The sequence below is a fragment of the Charadrius vociferus genome, unplaced genomic scaffold, assembly GCF_000708025.1.
Source record: "Charadrius vociferus isolate BGI_N301 unplaced genomic scaffold, ASM70802v2 scaffold90, whole genome shotgun sequence".
Lineage (NCBI taxonomy): Eukaryota > Metazoa > Chordata > Aves > Charadriiformes > Charadriidae > Charadrius > Charadrius vociferus.
In genome coordinates this window covers 12690647-12705130 of record NW_009647222.1, presented here as the reverse complement: position 1 = coordinate 12705130, position 14484 = coordinate 12690647, and the positions used below count along the sequence as shown (strand labels likewise).

The 14484-nt window shown below is 40.8% G+C and overlaps 1 protein-coding gene across 1 annotated transcript in view; it reads left to right on the top strand.

The window, feature by feature from the left end:
• Positions 1–14051, top strand: part of DUSP16 (dual specificity phosphatase 16) — a 29234-nt gene extending 15183 nt beyond the window's left edge. Inside the window, 5 exon segments of the mRNA XM_009879734.1 lie at positions 1283–1307; positions 1309–1438; positions 8284–8443; positions 9137–9260; positions 12875–14051. Of these exon segments, the coding sequence (XP_009878036.1) occupies positions 1283–1307; positions 1309–1438; positions 8284–8443; positions 9137–9260; positions 12875–14051 (1616 nt within the window).
• The last annotated feature ends 433 nt before the right edge of the window (positions 14052–14484 follow it).

Here is a 14484-nt window from a genome sequence, read left to right as displayed (position 1 = left end):
TGGCTGATAATTGGTGAAAACAGCCAAGAAATGCTTATAACATACTGATTTAAGCAGCTGCCTGCAGTTCTTCTTCAGTCTAGTTTGCAAAGATGAAGTATGAGAATGAGCTGAGCTTGGGGTTTAGCTAGGCTTGGAAAAAGCTAGCTAGCTTTTGTGAGAACACGTTTAGTCAAACTCTAAGTTTGTCATTGGAGGTTTCTTCGGTTTTGTTTTCTAACTGTGGGTAAGGCCAGTTGGACCACAGTTGGTAGCACAGATTTATAACACAGCCCTTGTGATAGGAGGGAACCGGGAACTAACTGAGCAAGAAAAAGAAATGGAGCTTGAGCTGCATTGTATGTATTTGCGTCTAGAGCAGCCTCAGCCTCACTTTTTATTCCCTTCATGTTCCATAGCAGCTGTGCCACGCTGACGGTGAAACAGCCTAGGAGCATTTTTGATGGCCACTGGGATTTTAGGTGGATTTAAATGTGTTATGAGTCATCCCACTCTAGTTTTTCTGAGTGGTTCAATGCAGTGGTGGGAAACGGTAATGAAAATGTTTTGGAGCCATAATATGGGTAGGGTGGAGATGAAGAACCAGCTAGCAGTAAAGGGAGTAGAGACTCGTGGTGATTTGCTAGGTGAGCCCATGGCTGGGTGAAGTCTTCCCCTGTAGTCCCCCCCTCCGCCTCACCTGCCCCCCTTGAGATGGAGAAGCCTTGGCTTGGTATGGTTTTGAAATATGAAACCTCTTACTGTGTTGGATGAAATTATGGAGCAGCGCAGAAAATAATAATGTAGGATTTTAAAAGTAAACGTTGATAACCACATATTGATGCTTTTACCAAACTGAATAAACATGACTTTTTCTTAATGAAGTGTAATTATAGACCTAATACAGGAGAAGGAGGTGTTTAGAAAATAGCTTGCTGGGGCGGAGAGGAAAAGGTGTGTGCGCTTTTGGTGTGGTGGGTGTTCTGGCTGGTTTTTTAAAGTCTTATTTCCACATATCGTTAAGAATGGGAAGAAGCATCAAAAACTTCCGAGGCATGGAGAGCGAGAGAGAGAGAAATAAACATTCCAGACAGTGGGAATAAGAAGCCATGCCTTGCCTGCTGTGAGGGATGGTTCCGCACCTCTGGAAGAGGCACACATACAGTTCTTCTGTTAAGGCTTTCCTGCTGCTCCTTAAATGCTTCCCCATCTCCTGCAATAAATGCTGCTTTCCAAGAACTGGTATGGGCACCAGTGCCTACAACACTGCATGTAAATTAAATACATACTGTTCTTCTGACAGGTGGATTTGCTGAGTTCTCCAGCTCTTCTCTGTGAAGGAAAATCCACACTCGTCCCTACTTGCATTTCTCAACCCTGCCTACCTGTCTCCAACATTGGCCCAACCAGAATCCTTCCTCATCTCTATCTTGGGTGTCAGCGGGATGTCCTCAACAAGGTGAGCGTTCTGGGTGTCATATTGTTTACTTGGATGAGTGTATAATTTCCAGGTGTCTTTGTCCATGCTTCTATCATACCACATCATTACAGCTATAAAACATCTAAACTAGATATAGATAATAACTGTCTGTGCATAAGCCATGGAAAGCTATGTGGGAGCTAATGATAGGCAGAACATTTAATTAATCCACGTGTCATGTAATATGAAACCTGGTCTCCTCTCCTTCATCTCAGAGGTGATAGGGAACCTTCCTCAGTAACCTATCAACCAACAGCAAACTATCAGATCTGCCATTACAGCAGGTGAGGTGGTTTCCTGTGTATAGCTCTGACTGGTTTGTTTTGGCCAGTCTTGGATGTTAATGAATACAGTAGGACAAAGGAAGATTGTCTGGTTTTTGGTATTTCCTTCAAGTGCTGGAAAAAATAGCACTTAAATACCATGAATTGTATAATGAGGGACCGCTGCAAACAAATCTTTGTACACCTAATAAAATGTTCAGACCTGGACAATCAGTGGGATCACTTAAAACAAGCTTTTATGGTAGCACTGCACTAAGAAACTTTTACTGTTTCTAAATACATGTGCATTTAATAATTTCTGTTCCTAAAGAATAGCCCAGGTTATTTTGGTATACTTAAAATAGTCTGCAAAGTCATCAGATATAGCACTTGTAGGGTGCTGGACTACCAGATGTCTAAAAGAGCTTCTCTCGAATTGTTCAAATATATAATTCCTATGTATATCCACAGATGTTTGCCTCCATGAGGAGACCAACTCATATTGCTTACAATCTGCATCTTGGGTCCCTTTGCAAGGGAATTTTTATTACTTGTGCTGCGTGTGCCTGCTTGCCTCCCGTGTTATCTGACAGTCTATTTATTAGTTGAATCTCCAACAGCCTTCGTAAGTTGGCATTAAATACATGGATGGGGGAGAGGGGAGGAGTGCTTCACCCTAGCATATTGCCTTAATTATGTGTATGTTTTTTGTCCATGTATAAAGCTTAAGACAGGAACTATCCTAATAGTCCTGTAATTGGATCAAATTCATATACCTTGACCATTATCATAACTTTCACTGGTTTCTTCTACTTTCACTCCATCCCAGTCTGGCCATTAACAGGCTATTTTTTGATTTTTCACAATTGTCCTAAGTGGATCTTTGACACACAAGCAATCATGTAGAAAGCAATTATGGAATCAGAGCACACAGAAAAATCTTTTGCATGGAGGAGAGTCAGCAGTCACTGTGCTTACTTTGTCCTTTAAAATCTTCTGTGTCTTTACTGCCAGGTAGCAAGTCAGCAATTCAAACTTGATTCACCTATGATGGATGTTAAAGCAACTTACTACTTTTCCTACCACAAAAGTAATTTGTGGTCCCCAGACAAAAGACAGCAGGAACTAAGTGATTAAAAAAAAAAAAAAATCCCTTGCATTGAATGGCTGAGTATTAGAAAGATGCTTTTATGCTGTTTGTTTCAATGTGTGAATGGCAAGTGCTATCCTAGGTCACAGTGGGAGTGAGGGGGCTCCTTGTTCTCCGTGTTCTCCTCCAGAGCCAGGGGTGTGCTACTTCATTTGAGATGTGACTGGAACTCCAGTGCTGTGGCTTTTAAGTAGTGAATGATCCCAGAGGAATGAAAGAGGCTGTTCCCTTTCCTTGCAGGAAATTGGTGCCTATGAATAGGTGTTAGGCACAGGCACGGTGTGTGTGCCTCACCAGGAAAAGAATCCAAGTGGTAGCAGTGGTCAGGAATTTCATTATAGAGCCGGAGCAGGCTAAAACTGCAACTACTGCTGGTGAGCCCTGAGTGTGGCAGAGACATCTAAAGGAAGAGTTTAGAGCTGGTGGAGGCTCTCTTGCCTATTAATCTACAATCTTGTTATCATTTCGGCATGTGTCCATCAGACATCAGGAAGCGCTGCAGCTACTTTAGAATTAATGTAGGACCCCCAGGAGTTGGTCAGATTTGTACTTCCTCATGTATTCTTAAGAGTTATGACCAAGGATTGCTGTGTTTCCCAATTTTTTTATGGAGAACCACAAAAACGACAGCACATAATCCACAGAAGGTTTGGTAAGTTTTTATTGCCTGGTGTTATCCTTGACAATCAATCTTTTGGAAGTTCTTCCATAGATGAATGAGGCACCTTTTAGGTTTCTTACCTGTTTAAGGACAAAAACACATCTTACGACTTCAAATCTGCTTGTTGCTTGTACCTTTGTCCTCTTTCTTTGAAGAAATAGCATGCAATGCATTCTTCTGGGCATGTCAATTGTTTGCTGCACCAAAGTATACCTTAGTGTCTTGGTAGCTTATCTTACCTCTTCCGTTTCAGTGACTGCCTGTGGAAAATCTGAAATGGCTTCCATCTTTAATATTGGTACCTTTAGTAACTTAAAGAAACTGTAGGAACAGATTATGATTTCTGCCTCTTCAAATCCACTCAATGTTTTCCTGGCTGTTGGCAACTCCCATTTTCCTGGGTTGAATCAGTTTCTTGATTCAGCTCAAAGTTAGCGGTAGCTAGAGATCAACATGCTAGAAACAAAACTGGCAGAGCTCTGCTGCTTGCTTTGCTTCTGGGGGATCCTGGATCCTACACCAGGGGTATTGGGGGAGAGCAAGGAGGGTGTCTCTTACTATAATGAGTGTCCAAAAATACCAATACATGGTAAGAAAGCTGGGAAGCGACGAACATTCAAAAGGAGTGCGAAACAAAAAACAGGGGTAAGTAGCAAAGTTCTGTCTCTGTTAGGACAGTCCAGGAGCTGTTAAGTAGTTACATTTGCATGCTCTGGTTTAATGGCCTTGCTGGTTTGTTGGCTACTGGGGACAAGTCGTCAACCTTCTGTTAAGATTAGAATAGGTTTGGTTTTTTTATTCAAGTCCACATTTATTTTTTTTTAAATAATTTTCCGGAAAATTCTAGTATGATTCCCAAAACTATTAAGATGTAGTTGTATAAGTTGACTTTATTTTTGCCTTCAGATGCTATCTGTGAGTTCCCAGGATTTATTCCATTGACCAGACATACTGATTTCTCTAAAATTCAAATGTCTCAAAAATACCTGCAAAAAGAACTCTTAATCTACACTACTGTTCAACCTGACGATTTAAAGATGTTTTGCCAAGGCGAGCTTATCTTTTCAGGATCTTTATAGGCTTATCTCTGACTGCATGGGTAGGGAAATGCTTGTCTTGGTGCAGGACAATCTGTATTCATGACCTTTTAAGAATACAGACACTATTTGCCATTAATACCTCTGCTGATAATGCGTTATTTTTGAACTATATGCAAACACAAATGCTTGGTTTGTATCCTTCAGCAAAAATAATGATTACTTCAGAAAAGTCATAGGAGGTTCTTTGTGTTTTTGCTTTACAGATTGCTTTCTAAATGCTTAATACTGCAAATGTTCATAATATTTTTTTTCAGTCTTAAAATACTAAAAAGTTCTTCATAGAACAGAAAAGTTCATTTCACTTTTTGAGTCTCGATGTGATATATTAGTGGTTATCTCAGTGTGATATATTGGTGGCATTGCAAGAGAGTACTTACTTTTACAGATCCTTGTTGCTCTTTGTGAAAGAAAGACAAACTAACCTGAATTTTTACAGTAACAGTGTCCTTTCTGGAAGTTAGTATAACAGGAAAAAAATGTGTTGCGGTTATGGGCCTGAAAAAGCCTCCTACTTACATCTCATGTTTTGTACCAGCATTTAAACTGGTACTATCTGCTTTGCTACTTACCTAACTATTCTCTTTCTTTTCTTCCAGACCTGGATTTTATTTCCTGGAACAAAATAACATTTTAGGGTGCCATTAATTTTCAGATTAAACAAGTCATAAAATGTAAATAAGCTGACAAAAGAGCATTTACCTTCTTTTCACAAAGCTGTTAGTATTAGGATTTCTGTATCTTCCTCCCATCATAATTCACTTCTTCCTCTTGGGTGCCTTACAATGAAGGCACTGTTATGGTTAGTATATTGGAGTGTGTTGCACAGGGAATGATTGATACTTTAGAACAGATGGAAGCATAACTTCTTTCTTTAACCTTAGTCTCAAAGACAAGCACTAACACATTTTTGGGTGTTTTTTTGGCTCGGAGATTTCAGACTTGGCGTCTGCAGCCTTCTTGTTCCCATTTGAATAATCAATTCCACATCAAAAACCTTGCATAACTGTGGAATCATGATGGTTGGGCTGTGCGGCCCACCAGCACTTACGCTTTAAAAGAAATAATACGGTTTTCTATTCTTCTAAACTGATCATCATTCTCCCAGCATCCCTCAGCTATATTCTGAGCAAACGTGCATGTCCCTACTATTTCAGTCCTCACTCACCTTCAAGCAGCAACAACAGTAGATGAGCTGCTCTGGGGGCAGTGTTTCAAATTATCTAAATCAGATATTTATTTTACAGAAGTTGATGCTGAAGAGCTTGGGGCCCTAGAAGGGGAAAGCTGGGTAGCTCAGGACAGTGAGGCAGTGATGCTGGCGATCAGGTTCTCCCTTGAACACATTAAGATACTGCAGGTCTGGTGGTAGGTAGTCCCCTATGCCAAGAACCCCATTCCCCATACCTTCCCTCTCTGGATAATTCCAAATATTCCCCCACTTCCTTACAGCGCTCCTGCTTTTAAACTTTTAGGTCTATTGGTGTGTGAGAGCTAAATATATAGTAAAGGAAGGTGCGATGTAGTCGGCTGTGAAAGACATGCAGGGCTGAAGAGAGCTTGCTGGTTAAGTTGGGGAGATGTGAAGGGAGAGTGGGAAATCAGTGACATACTGGAGTTTGTTGTCACTGATGAGAAGCTGAGCTTTACTGGGAGAGTGACCTAGGAAACTAGCAGGGTAAGAAGCAGTAAGGCTGAGAGCTTATTTTGACACATCTAGGCCCCTTTTTTCTTTTTTTTTTTTTTTTTTTCTTCCTTTTTTGACCATTGCTGCAAATTGTATTTCTGATGATTTGCTTTGCAAGTATCTGGTCATCTCCTGTTCCCCTTGAATAGGTATGTTTACAATATAATGTATGTTCAATAGTTTAAGATGCCCACGCCTTCAGGCACCCCTGAATGTGCTGATGTGAGGGACTTGGATGAAAGTTTGGAGGAGCTGCTCATTTTGTTCCAGACAACAGAATTCAGCTCACTAGCAGAAATTCATGTAAATTCCCTGTTTAAAATGCAGTCCCTATCAGTTGTATACACTTCCCTCTGAAAATGACTGAGGGTAGATTCCCTTCTCTGCAGTCCTTTGTTCTGACTCAACATTTAATTTATGAACACATACGTGTGTGTGAGAGTATTCATCCCTTCTACATACACAGTCACATACATGTGGTGTACCTGTATACTAAATATCAGACATCATTTAAACTGCTCTGATTTGAACAAGATAAGACTTCTGGCTCTTCAGTTAAATAGCCATATCCCTGTTTCTCTTCACCAAAACATCTTTACGCTTGCAGAAAAAATACATACGGGATAGAAGTGGCCCTTCGACTTCATGACTGTCATCTCATACTGGTAGACCTCCAGTTGAAATCTGCAGTATAAGAACTCATTCTTGCTACTGCTCCCATGGATTGACATAGTTTTTCATTTTTTTATATAATTGCTATAAAAGCAAAAGAATTAAAATCAGATTTCTTTTTTGGCTCTTTTTATATTTCAGTTTAGTTTCAGACATTAGTTTCCATAGAAATCTGGCCAAAAGCTCCCCAATGTTTATATTCGGTCTAACTCCTCTCCAGGCATATTATTGCAGGTCACTTACTGCCGAACCATATCTGAGCCAGAAGAGATGTTTGGTCAGTATTACTCCAACCTGCTTAATTGCTTTTGTGTGGCAAGATGTTTACTTGCAGGAGACTGGATGGTTTTGGTAGAGCTGTCTCCAGTTTTCTAGTACTTGTTTCACGTTTCCCACTAAGGTACCGACTGCATCAGGTACTACTTTGCACAACTCTCAATACAAAGAGTATGGCAAGGTGCAGAAAAGAGGTGTCTTTTTTTATTATTTGTAATCATGAAAATTGACTTATTTAAAAAGCCCAGTTATTTCTTATACTTTGCGTCTCTTTGCTTGTTGCTGTGATAATCTCTGAGATGCCAGAGCACCAAAGACTTAAAACTGAAATATGAGCAACTAAATCATAAACCACAAAGCAGAACTCCTGTAAAACTGCAGTTAGTGCTATGTGAAAATGGTCTAATTCAAGGTCTTCAGCTCTTACTCAGCTCTTTTTCTCAAGGTTTTGAGTGAGTTTTGCACCATTGCCTTAGAAGCAAGGAAGTCCCAGATACTTTAACAGGTGACTGCAGGAGGTATCAGTTTCATTTCATATTTCTCGCCAATATCTGTGATAGGGCAACCTCAGTTTTACACATGATGCAGAAAACACTTACTCAGGCCAGCAAACTACACGTGGGAAGTGTTCAGTTATGTTGTCGGCTTGCATGGTAAGAATTTAAACCAAAGTAGCAAAAAAAAATTGTTTCTCTTGGAAGTGATGCTCCATAGTAGCAGAAAGTATTCTACCATTATTTCTGTTCTTTGTTAACTTATTTTGTATGAGGTTTGCAGTCCGTATGTTATTTGGACATACTGGGTGTCTCATTAAAAGCTTCTTGAAGAATTAAAAGCTGAGAAAGTTTGGTGGTGGGTTGTTTTTCCAAAAAAGAATGCCTGTAACACCTGGAGCAATTCCAACATGAATTCCAGTTTGGGTTTTAGCTTTATGATGTGCTTTGGGTTCACAGTTTCTTTGTAATGTGCCAAAGGTACCATTTGACTTCTTTGGGCTTAATCTTCCTCTTTTTCCTAGGAGCTGATGCAGCAGAATGATATTGGCTACGTACTAAACGCCAGCAATACTTGTCCAAAGCCTGATTTTATTCCAGAGTCTCATTTCCTGAGAGTGCCTGTGAATGACAGTTTTTGTGAGAAAATTTTGCCTTGGTTGGATAAATCGGTTGATTTTATAGGTGAGAGAAAACTTAAATCCTGTCTCTAAAACAGTTTCTGGATTCTTTTGTGTGTCTGCCTTGCTGTTTTGGCTGGAGAAGACCTAAACGCTTTCTGGGAGGTATGAAAATACCCTAAGGATCTACATACACGATCACCATCACTTGATAGGCACAGAAGCAAAATAATATAAGGAGATGCTGACGCTGCGTGTTCCAGCACTTGAGGAACAAAGACACTTTTAAAGAACACAACTCTGCTTTCTGGCAACCTGGTAGATGCCTGATATATGCCTGCAGAGAGTGAATTAGAAAATTTGACATACAGATCCTGTCTTTAGCTTTGAGAAGTGAGCTAGCCAAATTTGAACAGGCCAAATTGTTCCACCGTGAATGCTTGCTTTTTACTTGCATATAAAATTAGAAACAATCACCTTCACCAGACATCTGAAAAGGTTTGTTTATGTGCACGTTAAAATGCAGTATGCTGTAACTGCAGTGTTTCCTGTGTGTAGTCCCTTGCTTTTTCTATACTCAATGCTATACAGTGCTAGAGAAAAGAAGTGATTTTTGTTTAAAGCTTCGATGAAGTTTGCAATTAGCAGTTAATTTGGACATTTTGAACAATTTTAAATAACATTGCTTTCTTTGCAAACTTTTCATCATGGTCTAATGCTGCTGAGTGTGACACCTGCCAATTTCTTTGCTATGCAGAAAAAGCAAAAGCATCAAATGGCCATGTGTTAGTGCACTGTTTAGCTGGAATATCTCGCTCTGCCACAATTGCCATTGCATATATCATGAAGAGAATGGATATGTCCTTAGACGAAGCTTACAGGTAAGGAGAATTTTTCCTATCATATTAATTCTTGTGCCTGTTGGCTTGTTTTTAAGGTGAAGAATTAAAGCTTGTATGACCAAGGGTAGAAGCAGACATGTTATTTTATCCGGTCCTCTGCACACTCTTGTTTTAAATGTAGGCTTCCTCCATAAACAAATTAGTGGTGTTGTGTAGACATCACACACCTAATATTAATTCCCCATCTGCAAAATGTTAATGTTGGTCATTACTCCGAGTAGGCAAATACCTGGAATTTAAACTGCTTATTAAATGTGTACGTATGTACATACATGGTCAGAGCTATACCACACATACAACAATAGCTTCTAAGTCAGAGAGAGAATGGAATGGATAGGGTTAAAGAAAGAGAACCGATGATATTTATAGTCACTCCAGCTAGGCTGGAGCTGTTGACTTCAGTTTGGTATTTAGTAATGCTCTCAAAGAACTGCCTGCAGGTGAAATGTCTAGGAATTAAGAAAGCTTCTTTGTTGCTATTAAACCTAACCGGAAAGTATTTTGAGGTGTTAGCTCTTTGTGGCATCAGGGAATTTTTGTGGGACCACCCTCCCACACCCCTCTCTTTTAACCTTTCAAATCCCACATTTCTGTACTTGGATTGTGAGCCCTTTACTAGATTCCAGGTGGCGCAGTTGCAGTGTACGGTGACTTCTCTATTTCATTTAACAACCTGCTTTGTTGTGTTGTACAGAAAATGATGGTTTTCTTTTAATGAGCATTATGTGCTAGTTGGCACAGCTGATGCATTGCTGTAACACGCATGGTGCAAAGGCAATTTCAACAATTGCGCTGGAGCAGGTGGCGAGGAGTACCTTTCAAATCACTACTGTATTTGCTACTACTGTCTCTCAAACACCGATGAGGACAGAAAGATTTGACAGTCCCTTGTGGAGTGTGATTTCCATGGGGCATTTTCTTTTAAGCTGATGAACATAATTATGTATGCAGTGAAAAAGGTGCATGTAAGAGGCAATTTCCCATTGCCTTTAGAAATTTTCCACCATTTCTTGCTAGAGCCTGCTGACAGTTTGGTGTTGTGCGGTAATTTCAACATGTATGGTGATACAGATTTGGTTAAGAGGCGTAGGTGAAAACTCACAGTTACACAGGTACGGATAATATGGATGAATTAGTGGACGTGGATGGATACTGTGCGAGGTATGAGCTTGAGTCACTAAAAAAACCTGTCTTGTCTCAGGCTGTAGTGGTCTGGAGGTTAGAGCTGTAGAGTACTAAACACTTCTAAAATGCACATGCTTTGGGGAACTTCTAAAAGTGCTGCTTCTAAATTACTCTGTGAAATCTCTGCATTAAATTCTAGTTTGTTTCTTAACCAGAAGTGTCAACTGAGTGTGAAGGATTAATCATCATAGGCCTTTTTTAATTTGCACTGTTAATACTGAACAACTGTGAAATTTAGATTCTATTTTGCTATGTTTCCTTTGATATGGCTTAGTGAGAACAGTCTGAAGCACATTTCACTCATTGGTTTGGGATCTCTTGTTGGCAAAGCTTGAAAGAAAAATACTTTTCTCTGACTTAATTGAAAGTCACTAGATAAAATGTTTGTCTGACACTATTACCAAAAAAAAAAAAAAAAGGTGACACTCATTTGAAGTGAAGGACCTGAGGAAATAAATGTTTTTAATCTTTTCTTTTGTATGATGGATGATACAAGGGAAACAAACATCAGAATCAAATGTTATGTATTTTTTTCAATTGGAAAAAAAAAGAGTATGCATTTTGAAATGAAAAAGTTTGCAAAACCTTTAAACTTCTTGGGGGGATCCAGCCGACCTTCTTGTATCCTTTTCGTTTTTTAAAACGCTAATTTTAAATTTAGGACTAAATTTGTGGTGTGATACAAGGAGAAAGTGGAAGGAACAGAGGTTTGGAGAGCCTACCAGAACACAGGCCAGAAATGGCAGTGTTGACCAGAGGGATCTTGCTTTAAATAACAAATCCAAGTACAACTAGGCTTTGACTGGAAAAGAATGAAGGTTATATAAATTCTTATGAGCTAACTGCTTACGCTGGAATAAAAGCCCCCAAATTCAATGCTGTGAGATCCAGCTGAATAACCTCCTCTGAAACTTAATAGTTTTCTCCATTTGCCAGTCTTGGCACTTCACGGCGGAAGTTTCCACTATCACTTTGTGCAATCTTATCTTCCAGGTCATCACATCAGCTCAACTATTCCTACTATTGTTTGTTGTTTGGCAACTTAAAAAAAAAATAATTAAAAAAAATGTAAGTTTTGTTTGGTATTTTTCATGTCCTTGCTTGCATTTGTGCTATGTATACACATATGCACAAGTATACCTTTGAATATTTTTCATTATGTTTTTAATGACTGCACACTCACCTTCTGTACACATCCCCAGAGAGACTTTTTTGCTTTTAATAATATTTAATTTTCCCAGTGATACATTATATGTGTGTTTGTACTAGATTTAGCTCTTCAGGGTTTCTTCCCTTGTTAATTCCCTTGTCATCTAGTACCTTCATAGTTCCAGGAATGCTTTAAAAAAAAAACCTAAAGGAGGAAGGATTGGGCAGCTTTCTGTTTTACACCCTGTAAAAAGCAAAGAGTACTTATTTAGCTATACTGCAAATCAGACAGGTGGGAAGTATTGCTTTTGTATTTAACTTTGAAGTATATGACATGACATCTAATGCTTAAGTCTTTCATACATTTAGAGTCCTGGTTCAGGAAAACATTTTAAGTATGAGTTGCACCTTGTCCATATTCAACCGAGTATGTAAGTGCACGCTTAGATTGGCACATGTATGCAAGTCAGGCTGCTTCCTACAGGACTCAAAAGGAGGTTAACTCTTCCAGTGGTTTGATAATACTGCTGCCCTTTACTGCTGAACACCTACAGAGCTGGAGAGAGCATTTCTGTTTTAATGCTGCATTTGCTCCTTTCTGTTTTTCTTTTTGATTATCGTATCAGTGGTCAATACCAGTGTATGGTAGAAATCGCTGGCATTTGCTGTATAAGGTCAGCATATATCAGAGCTCTTTGTCTTGCCTGACAAAGATAAACAGGGTGTAGGAAGCACTCACTGTTATAACAAGAGGATGAGAGAGGTGAAAGGAACATGAGGTTTTATCCTTTTGAACAGTGGGGAAGATGGTCCACTTTCTGTAGTGCAGGGGAGGCCAAGGTCTCTTGGCTAGAGCTCTGACACTGTTCACGCAGAACTTGAGGAGCTCTTAACTCTGGTCAGAAACCGAGGTATATTACCGATCCCACTGGTAAAATAAAATACGGGAAATGATTCCCTCAAACCTTGTTGTGGACATCATAAAGAGGTAAAAAGAATGCTTTCTTTTCCCTTTTTTAGCTACCTTTAAGTAAGCTGCAGAGAGAATTGAGAGCATCCAGGATTATCTTGTTTTAAAGCTGCCTTTTTTTTCTTTTTCATCCGTGTTTCCTGTGCTTGACTGAACCTTAGTCCAGGCATTCTAACAAGTTAAGATTAGGCTGTTAACATTCACATTCACATTCACATTCTAGGGTTATCTCATGTCTGAGCGGCAGATTGTTAAATTAATTCTTATTTCATTTGTCCCCTCTTTCCAGATTTGTGAAAGAAAAAAGGCCAACCATTTCTCCCAACTTCAACTTTCTGGGACAGCTTCTGGACTTTGAGAAAAAGATCAAGAACCAGAGCGGTCAGCCTGGACATATTAGTAAGCTGAAACTTCTGCATTTAGAAAAAAGCAGTGAGCACGTGTTGGTCCCAGAAGGCGGGCAGAGCAGTCTCTCTGCTAACCAGCTGTGCATTACCACTACCTCCGAGATCGTGGAACAGAAGCCAACGGACTGCGGCAGTGCACCATGCGGGCACTTGTCCCCCCTGGAAGATGGCCCGCTGGTACAGGGCATAAATGGACTGCATGTCTCCCTAGACAAGGTGGAGGACAGCAACCGGTTGAAGCGCTCCTTTTCTTTGGATATCAAATCTGTATCCTACTCGGCAAGTAGCAACTGTGTGACTGCATCGGTTCAGGGCTTTGCCTCCTCTGAAGACACCCTGGAATACTACAAACACACAACTGCTTTAGAGGGCAGCACCAAGTTGTGTCAGTTTTCCCCTGTCCAGGAGGTCTCTGAGCAGACCCCAGACACCAGCCCTGATAAAGAGGAAGCAAACCCTCCCAAGAAACCCCAGAACACCTGGCAGCTGGATAGCCAGAGCAAACGGCAACACCTGGGGAGAGCCAGCAGCAGTGCCACCACTCAGCGTTCGCTCCTGTACCCCCTCCACCGGAGTGGGAGCATGGAAGACAACTACCAAACAAACTTCTTGTTTGGTCTCTCCACCAGCCAGCAGCATTTGACAAAGTCTGCTGCTGGGCTGGGCCTCAAAGGCTGGCACTCAGACATCTTGGCTCCTCAGACATCGGCTACGTCCCTTACCAACAGCTGGTATTTTGCAACCGAGTCCTCGCGTTTCTACTCTGCCTCCGCCATCTATGGGAACAGCGCTGCTTACTCTGCCTACAGCTGTAGTCAGCTGCCCACAGGCTGTGACCAAGCCTGTGCTGTGCGCAGGAGGCCAAAGCAGGGTGATCGAGGTGACTCCAGGCGTAGCTGGCATGAGGAAAGCTCTTTTGAAAAGCAGTTTAAGCGCAGAAGCTGCCAGATGGAGTTTGGGGAGAGCATCATGTCAGACAACAGGTCCAGAGAAGAACTAGGGAAAGTAGGTAGTCAGTCGAGCTTTTCAGGCAGCATGGAAATCATTGAAGTCTCTTGAGAGGCAGCAGGCTTCTGTGACTGTATTGGAGTTGCTTCCCCCTCCAGGCCACTCCCCCAGCATTTCAGAGGTCCCTGTAAATCTGAAAAGAACAAACTTTGTGCAGAAAGGTGGTGGTGGTGGTGGGGAGAAATGTGAGGTTTCAGTGTGAATGCAGTGACTAGATTAATACCGCAAAGAAATGACTAATGAGCGTCTGCCTGAGGAAACCGAGCGTACGCTGTGTTTTTCTCCTCCCCTTTCCTGGAGAAGGGCAGAACATTTCAAAGATCTTTCCCTGACTGAGAAAGCAATTATATGCAATGGATTGCACATCCTTTCAGTGGTTTTTAAAAAGGAAGCTCTCTTGGTATCAAACCCTTTCTCTGGTTCCACTGAAACACGCTCCTACCCATCAAAGCTAGTTTTGTTCTCCCCTCCTCATCCTCCACAT